The sequence below is a fragment of the Manis javanica genome, chromosome 7 (assembly GCF_040802235.1).
Source record: "Manis javanica isolate MJ-LG chromosome 7, MJ_LKY, whole genome shotgun sequence".
Classification (NCBI taxonomy): domain Eukaryota; kingdom Metazoa; phylum Chordata; class Mammalia; order Pholidota; family Manidae; genus Manis; species Manis javanica.
This window is the reverse complement of record NC_133162.1, coordinates 74,832,055-74,849,957: the sequence shown is the minus strand read 5'-3', so window position 1 is coordinate 74,849,957 and position 17,903 is coordinate 74,832,055. Positions and strand designations below refer to the sequence as shown.

Below are 17,903 nucleotides of genomic sequence, written 5' to 3'. Positions count from 1 at the left end.
TTTCCTTCCCCAGATACAAACTTTAGTTTTCCTTTAAATCAGTCAGGCAGAATGACTTCCACACGTTCTTATTTTTCTCTATTTAAAATTTTAGTCATTCTTCAAATATCCCAAGCTTGTGTTTTTAGCAAACCCTTACCATTCTAATATTCCCATTATTGAAAATGCTGAGTAATGTTGAAATTTAAGTAATGTTTCTGTTCAATTCAACAAACATTTATTGGATATGTGCCAGGCACTGTATCAGGTGCTAAGACTAGAAAGATGAATAAAACCTAATTTCTGCTTCCCACTTACTTACATATGGGAGGTAAGAGGGGAGGGTGACATCGAAGAATACATGTGAGGGTAGTGTGGTAAGTGCCATTATATTATGCAGTAAAAGGGAAGGGCCCCCAAATAATAATTTGTTGAGGTGTGAATAAATGTCATGGTGATTGGTTAGTAATTGAAATATTTTACATATTTAATAATTTGTGTCATGACTGGAGTGTCTTTTTTCATTTTACAATCTATGCTCTTCTAGGTGGTTACTCCAAACACACCAAGAAAAATCTTAAGTTACTTTTTTGTTGCTGTTGTTTTTTAAGAACAGAAAATATTCTGATGAAGTCTGAATGACTTCCTTTTTTTACAGAGAATCCTTTCAGGAGGAATAAAAATCTGGACTTCTGTGTGAATTTCTTTTTCTTCCTGGTTAATGGAAATCTGATCAACCTATGGTCTAGGTTGCCTTGGCTGACAAAATGAAATCTGAACATTCTTGTGGAAATGGATTTTCCTGCTGTGGGAATAATATAAGCAAGCAGATGCCAAAAGATCTTTACTTATGGCATACTGGCTTCAGAAAAAGCTTGGCTGCCCTAGATTTACAGTAATGCTAGATCGTGATATTCCTCCCCATTTATTTTTTTCTCCTACGAAATATATTTTTTGAAGTATAATTGCCTTGAGTTTACACTGACATGGCGGATTTATTGTTTTACCAGCAGCAGCATCTGTGGTTTCTAGTGCACATAGAATATTTTAAACCGTTGGGCCAGATATCAGGCACATTTCAATGGTAGTCATTATTTCTTTGCAGTCGTGGCACTGTGTATGGTTCACATACTGCGGAGGATAAGGAACTTGAGCATTCTCCCTCTGGGCAACAGATCATCGAGAATTCAATAACTAAGAATAAGATGAAGCTGCTGAAGGCCAAGATGGAGAACACGAATCCCAGCAAAAAGGTGACGCTCTTTGCACTTGACCAGGCCATTCTCTTTGATGGTCCTGACCAAAAAAATTATATATATATATATATATATATATATATATATATATATATATATATATATATATATATATATACATACATACATAAAATATTACTCATTTCAAGTTTTTGCCTTCAGTTATTTGTTGACATATTGAAAGCGATGAATGGGTTTTTAGGCCAACAGCACATGTAATGTAATTTATGCTGCACTTAAACTAATTCATGATTTTTAATAATTTTGTAGTTCTAGAGCCAAGAAGGACAATAAAAGGAACCTCATCTTAATCTTACAGTAATTACTTTTTTAGATACTTTGTTAATATTTGCGTATTATGGGTATCTCCTCTTTCTGGGTGTGGATATGGAGTATACCTATGTTCAGCTTTACTAGGTACAGTTAGTTTTCCAAAGTGATTCCAAAGTAATTGAACCAGTTTACATTCTGTTCTGTAGTGAATGAGAACGGCAGTTTTCACACATCCTTACTAGTATTTGGTATGGTCCTTTTTTATTTTTGTCATTCTTCTTGATGTATAGCAGCATCACATTATGGCTTAATTTGCATTTCTCTGACTAATGAAGTTGAGCAACTTTCACATGTTCATTGGGTGTTTTGATATCCCTTTTTTGTAAAATGTCTATTCAAATCTTTTGCCCATTTTTCTGTAGGGTTGTATGATTTTGTTGTTCTTTTGTTTTGTTTTTTTGGTATCATTAATATACCATTACATGCGGAACATTATGTTTACTACACTACCCCCTTCAGCAAGTCCACTGCACAAACCCCATTACAGTCACTGTCCATCAGTGTAGTAAGATGCTGTAGAAGCACTACTTGTCTTCTCTGTGTTGCACAGCCCTCCCCATGCCTCCCTCCACATTATACATGCTAATCTTAATGCCCCCTTTCTTTTCCCCGTCCTTATCCCTCCCTTCCCACCCATCCTCCGCAGTCCCTTTCCCTTTAGTAACCGTTAGTCCATTCTTGGGTTCTGTGATTCTGCTGCTGTTTTGTTCCTTCAGTTTTTTCTTTGTTCTTATACTCCACATATGAGTGAAATCATTTGGTACTTGTCTTTCTCTGCCTGGCTTATTTCACTGAGCATAATACACTCTAGCTCCATCCATGTTGTTGCAAATGGTATGATTTGTTTTCTTCTTATGACTGAATAATATTCCATTGTGTATATGTACTACACTTCTTTATCCATTCATCTACTGATGGACACTTAGAGTGCTTCCATTACTTGGCAATTCTAAATAGTGCAGCGATAAACATAGGGGTGCATCTGTCTTTTTCAAATTGGGTGGCTGCATTCTTAGGGTAAATTCCTAGAAGTGGGATTTCTGGGTCAAATGGTATTTCTATTTTGAGCTTTTTGTGGAACCTCCATACTGCTTTCCACAATGGGTGAACTAATTTACATTCCCACCAGTGGTGCAGGAGGGATCCCCTTTCTCCACACCCTCACCAACATTTGTTCTTGTTTGTCTTTTGGATAGTGGCGATCCTTACTGGTGTGAGGTGTTATCTCATTGTGGCATTTCTCTGATGACTAGTGATGTGGAGCATCCTTTCACGTGTCTGTTGGTCATCTGAATTTCTTCTTTGGAGAAGTGTCTGTTCAGCTCCTCTGCCCATTTTTTAATTGTATTATTTGCTTTTAGTATGTTGAGGTGCATGAGCTCTTTATATATTTTTGGATGTTAACCCTTTATTGGATCTGTCATTTATGAATATATTCTCCCATACTGTAGGATGCCTTTTTGTTCTATTGATGATGTCCTTTGCTGTACAGAATCTTTTCAGTTTGATATAGTCCCACTTGTTCATTCTTGCTTTTGTTTCCCTTGCAAAATTTCTGTGCAAAATTCCATGCAATTATGAATGGAATTGTTTTCCTGCTTTCTCATTCTATTAGTTCATTGTTAGTGTACAGGAAAGCCTCAGATTTCTGTGTATTAATTTTGTATCCTGCAACTTTGCAGTATTCCAATATTAGTTCTAGTAGTTTTAGAGTGGAGTCTTTAGGGTTTTTTATGTACAATATCATGTTATACACAAATAGTGACAGATTGACTTCTTCTTTACCATCTGGATGCCTTGTATGTCTTTGTTTTGTCTAATTGCCATGGCAAGGACCTCCAGTGGGGAGAGTGGGCATCCCTGTCTTGTGGGCATCCCTGTCTTGTTCCCGATCTCAGGGGAAAAGCTTTCAGCTTCCCGCTGTTGGCATGATGTTGGCTGTGGGTTTTTCATATATTGCCTTAATTATGTTGAGGTACTTGCCCTCTAAACCCAATTTGTTGAGAGTTTTATCATGAATGGATGTTGAATTTTGTCAAATGCTTTTTCAGTGTCTCTGGAGATGATCATGTGATTTTTGTCCTTCTTTTTGTCTATGTGGTGGATGATGTTGATGGATTTTCAAATGTTGTACCATATTTGTATCCCTGAGATGAATCCCACTTGGTCATGGTGTATGATCCTCTTGATATATTTTTGAATTCAGTTTGCTAATATTTTGTTGAGTATTTTTGCATCTATGTTTATCAGGAATATTGGTCTGTAATTTTCTTTTTTGGTGGGGTCTTTGCCTGTTTTTGTTATTAGGGTGATGCTGGCGTCATACAGTGAGTTTGGAAGTATTCCCTCCTCTTCTATTTTTTGGAAAACTTTAAGGAGAATGGGTATTATGTCATCTCTGTATGTCTTATAAAATTCCATGGTATATCCATCTGGCCCAGGGGTTTTGCTCTTGGGTAGTTTTTTAATTACTGCTTCAATTACATTGCTGGTAATTGGTTTGTTTAGATTTTCTGTTTCTTCCTTGGTCAGTCTTGGAAGGTTGTATTTTTCTAGGAAGTTGTCCATTTCATCAAGGTTTTCCAGCTTGTTAGCATATAGGTTTTTGTAGTATTCTCTAATAATTCTTTGTATTTCTGTGTGGTCCATTGTGATTTTACCTTTCTCATTTCTGATTCTGTTTGTGTGTATTGATTCTCTTTTTCTCTTAATAAGTCTGGCTAGAGGCTTATCTATTTTGTTTATTTTCTCAAAGAACCAACTCTTGGTTTCATTGATTTTTTTCTATTGTTTTATTCCTCTCAATTTTATTTATTTCTTCTCTGATCTTTACTATGTCCCTCCTTCTGCAGACTTTAGGCCTCATTTGTTCATCTTTTTTCCAATTTTGATAATCATGACTTTACACTATTCATTTGGGATTGTCCTTCCTTCTTTAAATATGCCTGGATTGTGATATACTTTCCTCTTAAGACTGCTTTCGCTGCGTCCCACAAAACTTGGGGCTTAGTATTGTTGTTGTCATTTGTTTCCATATATTGTTTGATCTCTATTTTAATTTGGTCATTGATCCATTGATTATTTAGAAGCATTTTGTTAAGCCTCCATGTGTTTTTGAGTCTTTTTTGCTTTCTTTGTACAATTTATTTCTAGTTTTATACCTTCATTGTCTGAGTAGCTGGTTGGTAGAATTTCAGTCTTTTTGAATTTACTGAGGCTCTTTTTGTATCCTAGTATGTGTTCTATTCTGGAGAATGTTCCACGGGCACTTGAGAAGAATGTGTATCCTGCTGCTTTTTAGTGTAGAGTTCTATAGATGTCTATTAGGTCCAACTGTTCTAGTGTGTATTTCAGTGCCTCTGTGTCCTTACTTATTTTCTGTCTGGTGGATGTGCCCTTTGGAGTGAGTGTTGTGTTGAAGTCTCCTAAAATGAATGCATTGCATTCTGTTTCCTCCTCTAATTCTGTTAGTATTTGTTTCACATATGTCGGTTCTCCTGTGTTGGGTGCATATATATTTATAATGGTTATATCCTCTTGTTGGACTGACTCCTTTATCATTATGTAATATCCTTCTTTATTTCTTGTTACTTTCTTTGTTTTGAAGTCTATTTTGTCTGATACTAGTACTGCAACACCTCCTTTTTTATCCCTATTGTTTGCATGAAATTTCTTTTTCCATTCCTTCTCTTTTAGTCTGTGCATGTCTTTGGGTTTTAGGTGAGTCTCTTGTAAGCAGCATATAGAGTGGTCTTGCTTTTTTATCCATTCTAGTACTCTGTGTCTTTTGATTGATGCATTCAGTCCATTTATGTTTAGGGTGATTATTGAAAGATATGTACTTCTTGCCATTGCAGGCTTTAGACTCGTGGTTACCAAAGATTCAAGATTAGCTTCTTTACTATCTTACTGTCTAACTTTACTCACTTATTGAGCTATTATAAACACAGTCTGATGATTCTTTATCTCTCACCCTTCTTATTCCTCCTCCTCCATTTTTTATATGTTAGGTGTTTTATTCTGTACTCTTTTATGTTTCCTTTGACTGCTTTTGTGAGTAGTTGATTTTATTTTTCGCCTTTTGTTAGTATTTGGTTGGTCTGCTTTCTTTGCTGTGCTTTTATTTTCCCTGCTGACATCTATTTAGCCTTAGGTGAGCTTCCATCTAGAGCAATACCTTTAAAAAAACCTGTGGAGGTGGTTTGTGGGAGGCAAATTCCCTCAACTTTTGCGTGTCTTGGAATTGTTTAACCCCTCCTTCATATTTAAATGATAATCATGCTGCATACAGTACTCTTGGTTCAAGGCCCTTCTGTTTCATTGCATTAAATATATCATGCCATTCTCTTCTGGCCTGTAACGTTTCTTTTGTGAAGTCTGATGATAGCCTGATGGGTTTTCCTTTGTAGGTGACCTTTTTTCTCTCTCTGACTGCCTTTAATACTCTGTCCTTGTCCTTGATCTTTGCCATTTTAATTATTATGTGTCTTGGTGCTGTCCTCCTTGGGTCCCTTCTGTTGGGAGTTCTGTGTGCTTCCGTGGTCTGAGCAACTATTTCCTCCCCCAGTTTGGGGAAGTTTTCGGCAATTATTTCTTCAAAGACGCTTTGTATCCCTTTTTCTCTCTTCTTCTTCTTCTTCTTCTGGTACCCCTATATAATGCAAATATTGTTCCGTTTGGATTGATCACACAGTTCTCTTAATATTGTTTCATTCCTGGAGATCCTTTTATCTCTCTCTGTGTCAGCTTCTCTGCGTTCCTGTTCTCTAATTTCTATTCCATTAACAGCCTCTTGCACCACGTCCATTCTGCTTTTAAGTTCTTCCAGAGATTGCTTTATTTCTGTGTTCTCCCTTCCTACTTTATCCATTAGCTCTTGCATTTTTCTCTGCAGCTCCATCAGCATGGTTATGAGCTTTATTTTGAATTCTTTTTCAGGAAGATTGGTTAAATCTATCTCCCCAGGGTCCCTCTCTGGGGATGTCTGGGTTATTCTTGTCTGTATCAAATTCTACTGCCTTTTCATGGTGATAGAGGTAGTTGTAAGCAGTTGGCGCATATGTCAGCTGGGAGAACAAAGTCCCTTCCTTTTTGCCAGTTGCCTTCCCTTCCTGTGAGAATGGCGATCCCTAGCGGCTTGTGCTGGGCAGCTGCGTGCTGATGGGGCCTTTCCATCTGGGCTGGGCGGCTGTGGAGGAGGCTCTGCACAGCTCCTGTGGGCTTGGATGCTCTCAGGCTACTGCTTCGCTATGGCGGGGCTGTGCCAGAGGGGTTACATGCGGAAGGCTGTTTTTCACCGTTAGGGGCCTCAGAGCTGCACTGCCACCCACGTGGTTAGGGTGCCTGGTGTTTCCCGGGATTCCCAGCAGCTGGGCTGTGTGTGCCAGGACACTTTCCTCCAGCTGTGTAGCTCCTGTCCCTTTAAGACTTTCGGAAAGCACTCGCTTTTCTTTTGTCCCAGGAACACCGACTGTGGGTACCCACTTGCAGGTTTTACTGTTCCATTTCCCTAGTATCCAGCACACCACTCACTGTGTGTCTGCGCTCCCAGTGCAGATGACTAGGGCTGGCTATTTAGCAGTCCTGGGCTCCCTCTCCCTCTCCGCTCCGACTCCTTTCCTCCCACCAGTGAACTGGGGTGGGGGTCATGCTCGGGGCCCACGAGGCCACGGCTTGTATCTTACCACATTTGTGGGACACTGGGTTCTTGCAGGTGTAGATGTAGCCTGGCTGTTGTGCTGTACCTTCTCGTCTCTCTTTCAGGAATAGTTGTATTTGTTGTATTTTCAAATATATATATGGTTTTGAAAGGGGATTTCCACTGCCCAACTCACACCGCCATCTTCGCTCCTCCCATGATGTGAACTTTTAAAAAATAACAAGTATATTCATGTTGGAGTGTTGTAAATCAGTTTTCTTTTGGTTCATTGTTTTGGAGGTCAATTTTCATCAGCTGAAATGACACTCTCATTTTCTGATGTATTTTTATAGTAGCTTTGTATGAATTTGGCCTACCTTTTTCTGTTTACTTCCTGATTCTGGGGGGGTGGGGGTTTTAATTTGCTTTAATGAATATTAACAATTGTGAGTAGACAAACGTGAAGATTCTGTGTGGCAAAGTATCTTATTTGAAAAGCATCCTCTTGTCTCAGTACAGTGAAATGCAGTTTTTTAAATCAATGGTGCTGTCTTATTGGAGGGTGGAGTTTTGTTTCCTAATTTTCTGATTTTGTTTTTTGTCTGTAGGCTCTTTACTTTCACATTCTTGCTGCCTTCTATATCTTCACTGTCAAGTTCTCAACCAATGGGTGCCTTTTCTTTCTGACTTATGCCTTCTTCCCCCAGAAGTGGTGTCCTCTTGAAACTATCTCCTTAAGTCCTGAACAGTTTCAGATCAATTATTTCTGATTTTTCAATAGCCTATGTTACAATATCCTAGATCTTAAACCTGTTTTCATGTTTTTCATAATCAAGTGGGATTTTCTTTCTTTCATGCAGGTTTATCTTAGTTCCATCAGCCCTAGATTATCCACACCACTCTTTTTCTTTTTTTTTCTATTTTGGTGTCATTGATCTACAATTACAATGGCAACATTATGCTTACTAGACTCCACCCATTATCAAGTCCCCACCACATACCGCATCACAGTCATTGTCCATCAGCGTAGTAAGATGCTATAGAATCACTACTTGTCTTCTCTGTTGTATAGCCTTCCTCTTGCACCCCCCACACACATTATGTCTGCTTAACATAATGGCCCTCTTTCCCCCTTATCCCTCCATTCCCACCCATCGTACCCAGTCGCTTTCCATTTGGTAACTTTTAGTTACCAATGGGTTAACGTCTGGAGTTCCTATTCTGTTCTACTCATCTGTGGGTCTGTTCTTGTGTCAGTACTAAATTGTCTTGATTACTGTAGCTTTGTACTAGAGCTTGAAATTGGGGAGCAAGAACCCCCAACTTTATTCTTCCTTCTCAGGATTGCTTTGGCTATTCGGGGGGTGGTTCCATATGAATTTTAGAACTATTTGTTCCAATTTATTGAAGAATGCTGCTGGTCATTTGATACAGATTGCATTGAATCTGTAGACTGCTTTGGGCAGGATGGCCATTTTTACAATATGAATTCTTTCTAGCCAAGAGCATGGAATGAGTTTCCATTTGTTAGTGACTTCTTTAATTTCTCTTGAGTGTCTTATAGTTTTCAGGGTATAGGTTTTTCACTTCCTTGGTTAGGTTTATTCCTAGGTATTTTATTATTTTTGATACTATTGTGAATGGAATTATTTTCCTGATTTCTCTTTCTATTAGTTCATTGTTAGTGTATGAAAAGGCAACAAATTTCTGTGCATAATTGCATGAGGTGTTATCTCATTGTGGCATTTCTCTGATGACTAGTCATGTGGAGCATTCTTTCACGTGTCTGTTGGTCATCTGAATTTCTTCTTTGGAGAACTGTCTATTCATATCCTCTGCCCATTTTTTAACTGGATTATTTGCTGTTTGTTCACAGTGCATGAGCTCTCTATGTATTTTAGATGTCAATCCTTTATTTGACCTGTCATTTATGAATTTATTCTCCCACACTGTTGCATGCGTTTTTGTTCTATTGATGGTGTCCTTTGCTTTGCAGGTTTTCAGCTTGATATAGTCCCACTTGTTCACTCTTGCTTTTGTTTCCCTTGCCCAGGGAGATATATTCGTGAACAAGTGGCTCATGTTTATGTCCAAGAGATTTTTGCCTATGTTTTTTCCTAAGAATTTTATGGTTTCATGACTTTCATTCAGGTCCTTGATCCATTTTGAGTTTACTTTGTGTGTGGGGTTAGACAATGATCCAGTTTCATTCTCTTACATGTAGCTGTCCAGTTTTGCCAACACCAGCTATTGAAGAGGCTGTCATTTCCCCATTGTATATCCATGGCTCTTTTATCATATATTCATTGACCATACATGTTTGGTTTAATATCTGGACTTTCTATTTTGTTTCACTGGTATGTGGATCTGTTCTTGTGCAAATACCAAATTGTCCTGATTACTGTGGCTTTGTAGTAGAACTTGGAGTTAGGAAATGAGATCCCCCCCTGCTTTATTCCTCCTTTTCAGGAGCTTTGGCTCTTTGGGATCTTTTCTGGCTCCATATGAGTTTTAGAACTATTTGTTCCAGTTAATTGAAGAATGCTTTTGGTATTTTCATAGGAATTGCCTTGAATCTGTAGATTGTCTTAGGCAGGTTGGACATTTTGAGAATATTCATTCTTCCTAGCCAAGAGCATGGGATGAGTTTCTATTTGTTAGTGTCTCTTTAATTTCTCTTAAGAGTGTCTTATAGTTTTCAGGGTAAAGGACTTTCACTTCCTTGGTTAGGTTTATTCCTAGGTATTTTATTCTTTTGATGCTATTGTGAATGGAATTATTTTCCTGATTTCTCTTTCTATTAGTTCATTGTTAATGTATGAAAAGGCAACAAATTTCTGTGTATTAATTTTGTATACTGTAACTTTGCTGAATTCCGATATTAGTTCTAGTATTTTTGGAGTGGAGTCTTTAGGGTTTTTTATGTCCAATATCATATCATCTGCAAATGGTGACAGTTTGACTTCTTCTTTACCAATCTGGATGCCTTGTATTTCTGTATATATTTTGTCTAATTGCCGTGGCTAGGACCTCCAGTACTATGTTGAATAACATTGGGGAGAGTGGGCATCCCTGTCTTGTTCCCCATCTCAGAGGAAAACCTTTCAGCCTCTTGGTGTTCAGTATGATGTTACCTGTGGGTTTATCGTATAAGGCCTTTATTATGTTGAGTTTCTTGTCCTCTATATCCATTTTGTTAAGAGTTTTTATCATGAATAGATGTTGAATTTTGTTGAATGCTTTTTCAGCATCTGTGGAGATGATCATGAGGTTTTTGTCCTTTTTTGTTGATGTGATGGATGATGTTGATGGATTTTCAAATGTTGTACCATCCTTGTATCCCTGCATTGGATCCCACATGGTCATGTTGTATCATCCCTTTGATGTGTATTTGAATTCGGTTTGCAGTATTTTGTTGAGTATTTTTGCATCTATGTTCAACAGGGGTATTGGTCTGTAATTTTCCTTTTTCATGGCATCTTTGGCTGGTTTTGATATCAGAGTGATTCTGGCTTCATAGAATGAGTTTGGGAGTATTCCCTCCTCTTCTATTTTTTGGAAAACTTTAAGGAGAATGGATATTATGTCTTCTCTATTTTCTGATAAAATTCAGCGATGAATCCATCTGGCCCATGGGTTTTGTTCTTGGGTAGTTTTTTGATTACCGATCCAATTTTGTTGCTACTAATTGCTCTGTTTAGATTTTCTGTTTCTTCCTTGGTCGGTCTTGGAAGGTTGTGTTTTTCTAGGAAGTTGTCCATTTCTTCAAGGTTTTCCAGCTTGTTAGCATATAGGTTTTTGTAGTATTCTCTAATAATTGTTTGTATTTCTGTGTGGTCTGTCATGATTTTTCCTCTCTCATTTATGATTCTGTTTATGTGTGTAGATTCTCTTTTTCTCTTACTAAGTCTGGCTAGGGATTTGTCTATTTTCTTTATTTTCTCAAAGAACCAGCTCTTGGTTTCATTGATTTTTTTCTATTGTTTTATTCTTCTCAATTTTATTTATTTCTTCTCTTATCTTTATTATGTCCCTCCTTCTGCTGACTTTGGGCCTCATTTGTTCTTCTTTTTCCTATTTCATTAATTGTGAATTTAGACTATTCATTTGGGATTATTCTTCCTTCTTTAAACAGGCCTTGATTGCTATATACTTTCCTCTTAAAACTGCCTTCACTGCATCTCACAGTGGTTGGGGCATTGTGCTGCTGTTGTTGTCATTTGTTTCCAAATATTCCTTGATCTCTGTTTTAATTTGGTCATTGATCCATTCATTATTTAGGAGCATGTTGTTTAGCCTCCATGTGTTTGTGTGCCTTTTTGTTTTCTTTGTAAAATTTCTAGTTTTATACCTGTGTGATCTGAGAGTTGGTTGGTAGAATTTCAACCTTTCAGAATTTACGGAGGCTCTTTTTTTGGCCTATTATGTGGTCTATTCTGGAAAATTTTCCATTTGCACTTGAGATAAATGTCTATTCTGCTGCTTTTGGGTGTAGAGTTGTGTAGATGTCCGTTAAGTCCATCTGTTCTAGTTTGTTCTTCAGTGCCTCTGTGTCCTTACTTACTTTCTGTCTGGTTGATGTGTCCTCTGGAATGAGTGGTGTGTTGAAGTCTCCTAAAATGAATGCATTGCATTCTATTTCCTCCTTTAATTTTGTTAGTATTTGTTTCACATATGTCAGTGCTCCTGTGTTGGGTACATACATACTTATAATGGTTATATCCTCTTGTTGGACTGACCCCTTTATCATTATGTAATGTCCTTCTTTATCTCTTGTTACTTTCTTTGTTTTGAAATCTGTTTTGTCTGATACAAGTACTGCTTTTTTATCTCTATTGTTTGCATGAAATATCTTTTTCTGTCCTTTCACTTTTAGTCTGCGTATGTCTTTGTGTTTGAAGTTAGTCTCTTGTAAGCAGCATATAGATGTGTCTCGCTTTTTCATCCATTCTATTACTCTATGTCTTTTGATTGGTGCATTCAGTCCATTTACATTTAAGGTGATTGTCAATAGATATGTACTTATCACCATTGTAGTATTTGCATTCATGTTTACCAAAGGTTCAAGGGAATCTTCTTTGCTATCTAACCATCTAATTTTAACTCCCTTATTACACTACTATAAACACAGTCTGATGATTCTTTATTTCTCTCCCTTCTTATTTTTACTCCTCCACTCTTCATATGTTAGGTGTTTTATTCTGTACTCTTTTGTGTTTCCTTTGACTGCTTTTATGGATAGTTGATTTTATTTTTTTGCCTTTACTTAATATTTGGTTTGTCTGCTTTCTTTGCTCTGATTTCTCTGGTGACATCTATTTAGCCTTAGGAATACTTCCATCTAGAGCAGTCCCTTTAAAATACCCTGTCGAGGTAGTTTGTGGGCAGCAAATTCCCTCATCTTTTTCTTATCTTGCAAGTGTTTAATCCCTCCTTCAATTTTAAAACAATAATCTTGCCAAATACAGCAATCTTGGTTCAACACCCTTCTGTTTCATTGCATTAAATATATCATGCCATTATCTTTTTGCCTGTAAGGTTTCTGATGAGATGTCTGATGATAGCCTGATGGGTTTTCCTTTGTAGGTGATCTTTCTTCTCTCTCTGGCAACCTTTAATACCCTGTCCTTGTCTTTGATCTTTTACATTTTAGTTAATATATGTCTTGGTGTTGTCCTCCTTGGGTCCCTTGTATTGAGAGATCTATGGGCTTCCATGTTCTGAGAGACTATTTCCTTCCCCAGCTTGGGAAAGTTTTCAGCAATTATTTCTTCAAAGGCACTTTCTATCCCTTTTTCTCTCTTCTTCTTCTGGTACCCCTATTATGTGAATATTGTTCCGTTTGGATTGGCCACACAGTTCTCTTAATATTCTTTCATTCCTAGAGATCCTTTTATTTCTCTCTCCCTCAGCTGCTGTGTATTCCTGTTCTCTGATTTCTGTTCCATTAACAGTCTCTTGCACCTCATCCAGTCTGCTGTTAAGTCCTTCTGTTGATTGTTTCATTTCTTATATCTCCCTCTGGACTTCATCCCTTAGCTCTTGCATATTTCTCTTCATGTCCATCAGCATGGTTATGGCTTTTATTTTGAATCCTTTTTTAGGAACATTGGTTATATCTCTCTCGCCCGGCCCTCTCTCTGGGGTTGTTTGAGTGATTTTTGACAAGACCAGGTTCTTCAGCCTTTTAATGGTGATAGAAGTGATCGCCAGCTGGTGGTGCATGTGTCAGCTGGGAGAACAAAGTCTCTTCTGGCTTGCTGGTCACCTTGCCCTTCTCCGCTGCCTGTGCCGGTTACCCACACTCTAGGATCAGTCTCTGGGTTAATCCCCTGAGCTGCCATGGGTGGGAAGCCCTTGGGATAGCATAGAGCACTGTGGAGGGGTTGCCAACTTGCCAGGTGTGTTCTCCTGCAAGAACGGTGCCCCTTCGTGCCTTCCAGACTTCACACCGGCTTCCTCTTCCTGTCCCTGTCAGCTGCATGCTGGCAGCAGCCTCTGGGTCTGGCCTGGTTAGCTGCGTGCTAGGAGAAGACTCTGTGTGGCTGCTGTGGGTGGAGCTGGTCTGCAGCAGTGGTGAGTCAGCCAGTTTGCTTGCAATGCCAGTGGGGTAAATGAATGGCCAGCTGTTTATCGCCGTGAGAGGCTTCAGAGCTGCATTGCCATCCAGGGGGTTATGGTGCCTGAAGTTCCTTAAAATCCCCAGCCTGCTGGGCTCAGTGTGCCAGGACGATTTTGTCCCCCTGTTAAGCCCTTGTCCCTTTAAACTTTTAAAGTGCCCGCTTTTCTTTTGTCCCACTGGGAGCCGGCTGTGGGGACCCACTTGCAGTCTCAGTCTCTGACTTTACTTTTCCATTTCTCTAATCTCAAGTACACCATGCAATGTGTGTCTGTGCTCCTGGTGCAGATTACTAGAGCTGGTAATTAGCAGTCCTGTGCTTCCAGTCCCTCCCTACTCTGATTCTTTTCCTCCCACCATTGCACTGGGGTGGGGAGAGTGCTAGGCTTCTGCCTGGTCACGGCTTTGTAGCTTACCCTTTTCATGAGATTCCGACTTCTTGCAGATGTAGATGTAGCCTGGCTTTTGTACGGTATCTTCTGGTCTCTCTTTTAGGAATCATTGTACATGCTGTTTTTCAAAAATACATATGGTTTTGGAAGGAGATTTCTGCCGCCCTAGTCACACCACCATCTGGAGCTCCTCTCACACCACTCTTTTTCTTCATGTCTTCTTTCCAATCCTTCCATCCTCCCTCCCTCCATCCCTGCCTTCCTTCCTTCCTCTCTCTCACTGCACACCCTTGTCTCTCACCACAGGCAGAAGCTGTGCAGAGTCCCCTAGATTTTGTATTTGGGTATTTTCCTACTTAAGGTAACTTGAAGTTAATTTTATCTATTACCTGGTTTAATGAAATTATGAATTATGGTTGATTTTTTTATATTGTTCATCTGTATGATTGTTTAGAGGATGCATGAGGGAAATTCATATTTAGCCATCAACTGTTAACCTCTAAGCCCAGAAGTCATCATCTTCATTTTTGAAAAATAGTTTATTTTTGCTGAGTATAGAATTGCAGAGTAGCAAGACAAGACCCTAGGCTAAAAGCGACTACAGGAGCTTAGGTATCTTTCCAAGATTCTTCTTTCTTTGAATGTTTAGCTCCTTTAGTTTGTGCCTCAACTGATGTCCACTGAATTATATTTCTTATAAGTTGGGAGTATGGTATGTCATCAGGTATTCCATTGTATCCTGATGCCCATATCAGCTCATATCTTAAAGATAAGGGCTAAGACTCCATATATTTAATTTGCAACTTTATCCGTAACATCAGGAATTGTTATGACACCTTTATTATAACCTACTGTATTGGTGACCCCTAAACCACTGCAGATTTGATGATTAGCTTAGGAACACTCATAGGAGTATTATATAGGTGTATTGATGGCTACGATTTATTGCAGCAAAGGGGTACAAAACAAAAGCAGCAAAGGGAAAAGACGTATAAGGTAAAGTCCAGAGGAAACCAGGCACAAGCTTCCCAGAGTCCTTTACCAGTTGTGTCTCATAGGACATGCTTAATTCCTTTTAATGAGTTATGTCAGCACATGCAAAGTGATGTCTACCATGGAAGCTCATTTCAGAATCTCTGCTCAGGGGTTTTATTGGGGGCTGCTCATGTAGGCACCCTCTACTTAGCATGTACCAAAATTCTAGACTCCCAAAAGGAAAGTTTAATGTCAGTGTAAACCTATTGTTTGCACAAACAGGTTAGGCACAATGAAGACAGTCTTATTGGTTAGGTTGATGGGAGTCATCCTGAAATACAAGTTCCCAGAAGCCACCCAAGGGACAACCTTGCAAGCAGGCCTTTTCACAGATAGCACTTTAGGCTTGTTAACTCTTTTCTGCAATATCTACCTAGCCAAATACCATCTTACTAGGAAAAGTTGTTGGATATCTAAAGTAGGTCAGCAATGTTATATCCAATATTACCAGTGGGTTTACTTCTCAGCAAAACTCTGACAGATAATCAGAAATGAGGAAAATCAGTGAAGCAAATTACTTTAACATTCTCAGAAAATTTACTTACTGAAGGAAAATAGCAAAATTCTTCTTAATCATAAGCTTAAGCTTTCGATATTTTTAAACATTTTAAACTGAGGTAACCAAAATGTCAATATGTAAAGGAAAATAAGTTTCTTCCTTCATTAATTTTTGTTAATGGGCCAAGAAAATTACTGTAGTAGGAATTATATATTCACTCTTTTCTTTTAGCCTAAGAAAGCTGTCAAGGTAAAACCTCATCCACCTATAGCTCCTCGACCTTCTAGTAGTTCCACGGCAGCTGCTCACCACAGATTGTCAAGGGCTCTCCCCAACATTGGGCAGCCTTGTTTGCCTTCTCCTGGGGATGCTTATGTACGGGAAATATCCAGCGGTGCAATTTCAAGTTTGGCAGCTCTGCCCCCTGCTGATGGACCCACGTCATCTATAGCTAGCGGTTTTCCTACGGAAGATGACTGGGAGAGTAACCCACTGTCTCATTCCAATAGCAGCATCAAACTGCGACCTCGGATACCCCATACGGAGTTGGAAAGTGACAAAGAGCTTGTTGATCCTCTTCTCCACCTTGGATCATCCTTGCCTAGGCAGACAAAACACTTTTCAGGAAATTTGATATCTAATAATGAGAATGACACTGTTTTATCTCCGACTTTAGAAGAGTGTGTAACTGAAGAATCGCTTCTACCTGAAGTAGGTTCTTTTGCTTCGTTTGCAGAAGGAAATGGTGATGAACAGAGCAGTGTCTTAGAAGGCACTTGGAAGGGAAATCCAGAGTTCTTACTCACAAATGGTGATAAAGGGTTGAAAGCTACAGAGGAGCATCTTGAACATGTTGCAAGAAGGTTAAGTGGTGAATCAGTAGAGACTACAGTTCTCAACCACAATGACTTAAGTCCTCACAAAAAAAGACTCTTGTCACCTCTTTGCTATTCTACACCAATGTCACTACATAATTCTGTGGTGAAACCACAGAGACCACCCAAATGTTTTGCGTCTGGGAACCTCCAGTCTTCTACTTCACAAAAAGTCCTTCAGTCATTGGATGTTCGAAATAAAACTGATTCTTCTTTCTCAAGGTCTACTTGCTTTCAAGCTGTTAAAGTTGATTCCCCTGGGAAAAGATCTGATATTATTTCTCAAGTTGAGGCTAGGGATATCACAGAAATGGCTAACAAGGCTTCTAAAGAGCCTGTTGATTGTGTAAATAATACAGGTTCTCTTGCTTTGCTGGCCCAGAGCGCAAGTAGGGACAGTTTACAGAGCACACGTGGGGCAGGCAGGCTTCAGACCTCTGGAATTGGGCTGTCTGCAAACCTCCAGCATTTTCAGGAAGAAAGCTTCAGGAAAAGTTCTCCCCAGTTAGAACCTACAGAATTTTTTTCAGTAAGTATTTGCCTTTCAGTATGTTCAACTAGTTATCCTTGTAGTGATTCAATATATTTAAGGTTTGGCTTTTGTTTACATACTTAAGGAGGCATAAGGTTGAATTATTTTCCTAAGTTTCTCTTAAAATGTTTATCCAGTTTGTAGAAATCTTTCTGACAGTTGAATTTTAAGTAATGTTTTAACCCTGTATTGAAAACTGTAATTTGAAAATAATTTTGTGTAAATAATTTATCACAGATTTTCAAATGATATTTTTATTAGTGTTTTCTTCAAATAAATTTTATTTGAACCATGAAATATTATTCAAAGATAAATAATAAGTACAATATTACTGGAAGTGAGAATCAGGTTCCATGTTAATTTAATTAAAAATTAGAGTAAATAGTTAAAAATGAAAGCTCAACAGCATTTTTTGTAATAAAATACAAGTATTTCATGTTTGGTGACTTTTCTTCCATTCTCCATTAACTCACCTCTATAAATGTTTTGTGTTTTAATTGTAGTCTGCTCATGGTATTGGAATGAATGGAAATAATACAGCAGCAGGGAAAAGAATAGGTAAGCCACAGATGATTTTGAAAACAAAATCATCTCATTCATACTGCTGACCTTTCAAAGAGAAATAAGAATTCTCTGTAGTGTGTACAGAGTATGCTCTGCCTAAACTTTGTTCCACTTAAGGAAATGATTATGAAAATTCACTGTAGGACATATTTAAAGTATAAAACAAAAATTTAAATGGAGG

General features: G+C 38.4%; 1 protein-coding gene across 4 annotated transcripts in view; it reads left to right on the top strand.

Moving 5' to 3' along the window:
* LOC140850431 (AN1-type zinc finger protein 4-like) overlaps positions 1–17,903 on the top strand; it is a 77,413-nt gene that overhangs the window by 53,879 nt on the left and 5,631 nt on the right. For all 4 annotated transcript variants that reach the window (XM_073241160.1, XM_073241159.1, XM_073241161.1 and 1 more), the window contains 3 exons: positions 1,085–1,232; positions 15,983–17,155; positions 17,662–17,716. In XM_073241160.1, coding sequence (XP_073097261.1) covers positions 1,085–1,232; positions 15,983–17,155; positions 17,662–17,716 — 1,376 coding nt within the window. The remainder of the gene's footprint in view (positions 1–1,084; positions 1,233–15,982; positions 17,156–17,661; positions 17,717–17,903) is intronic.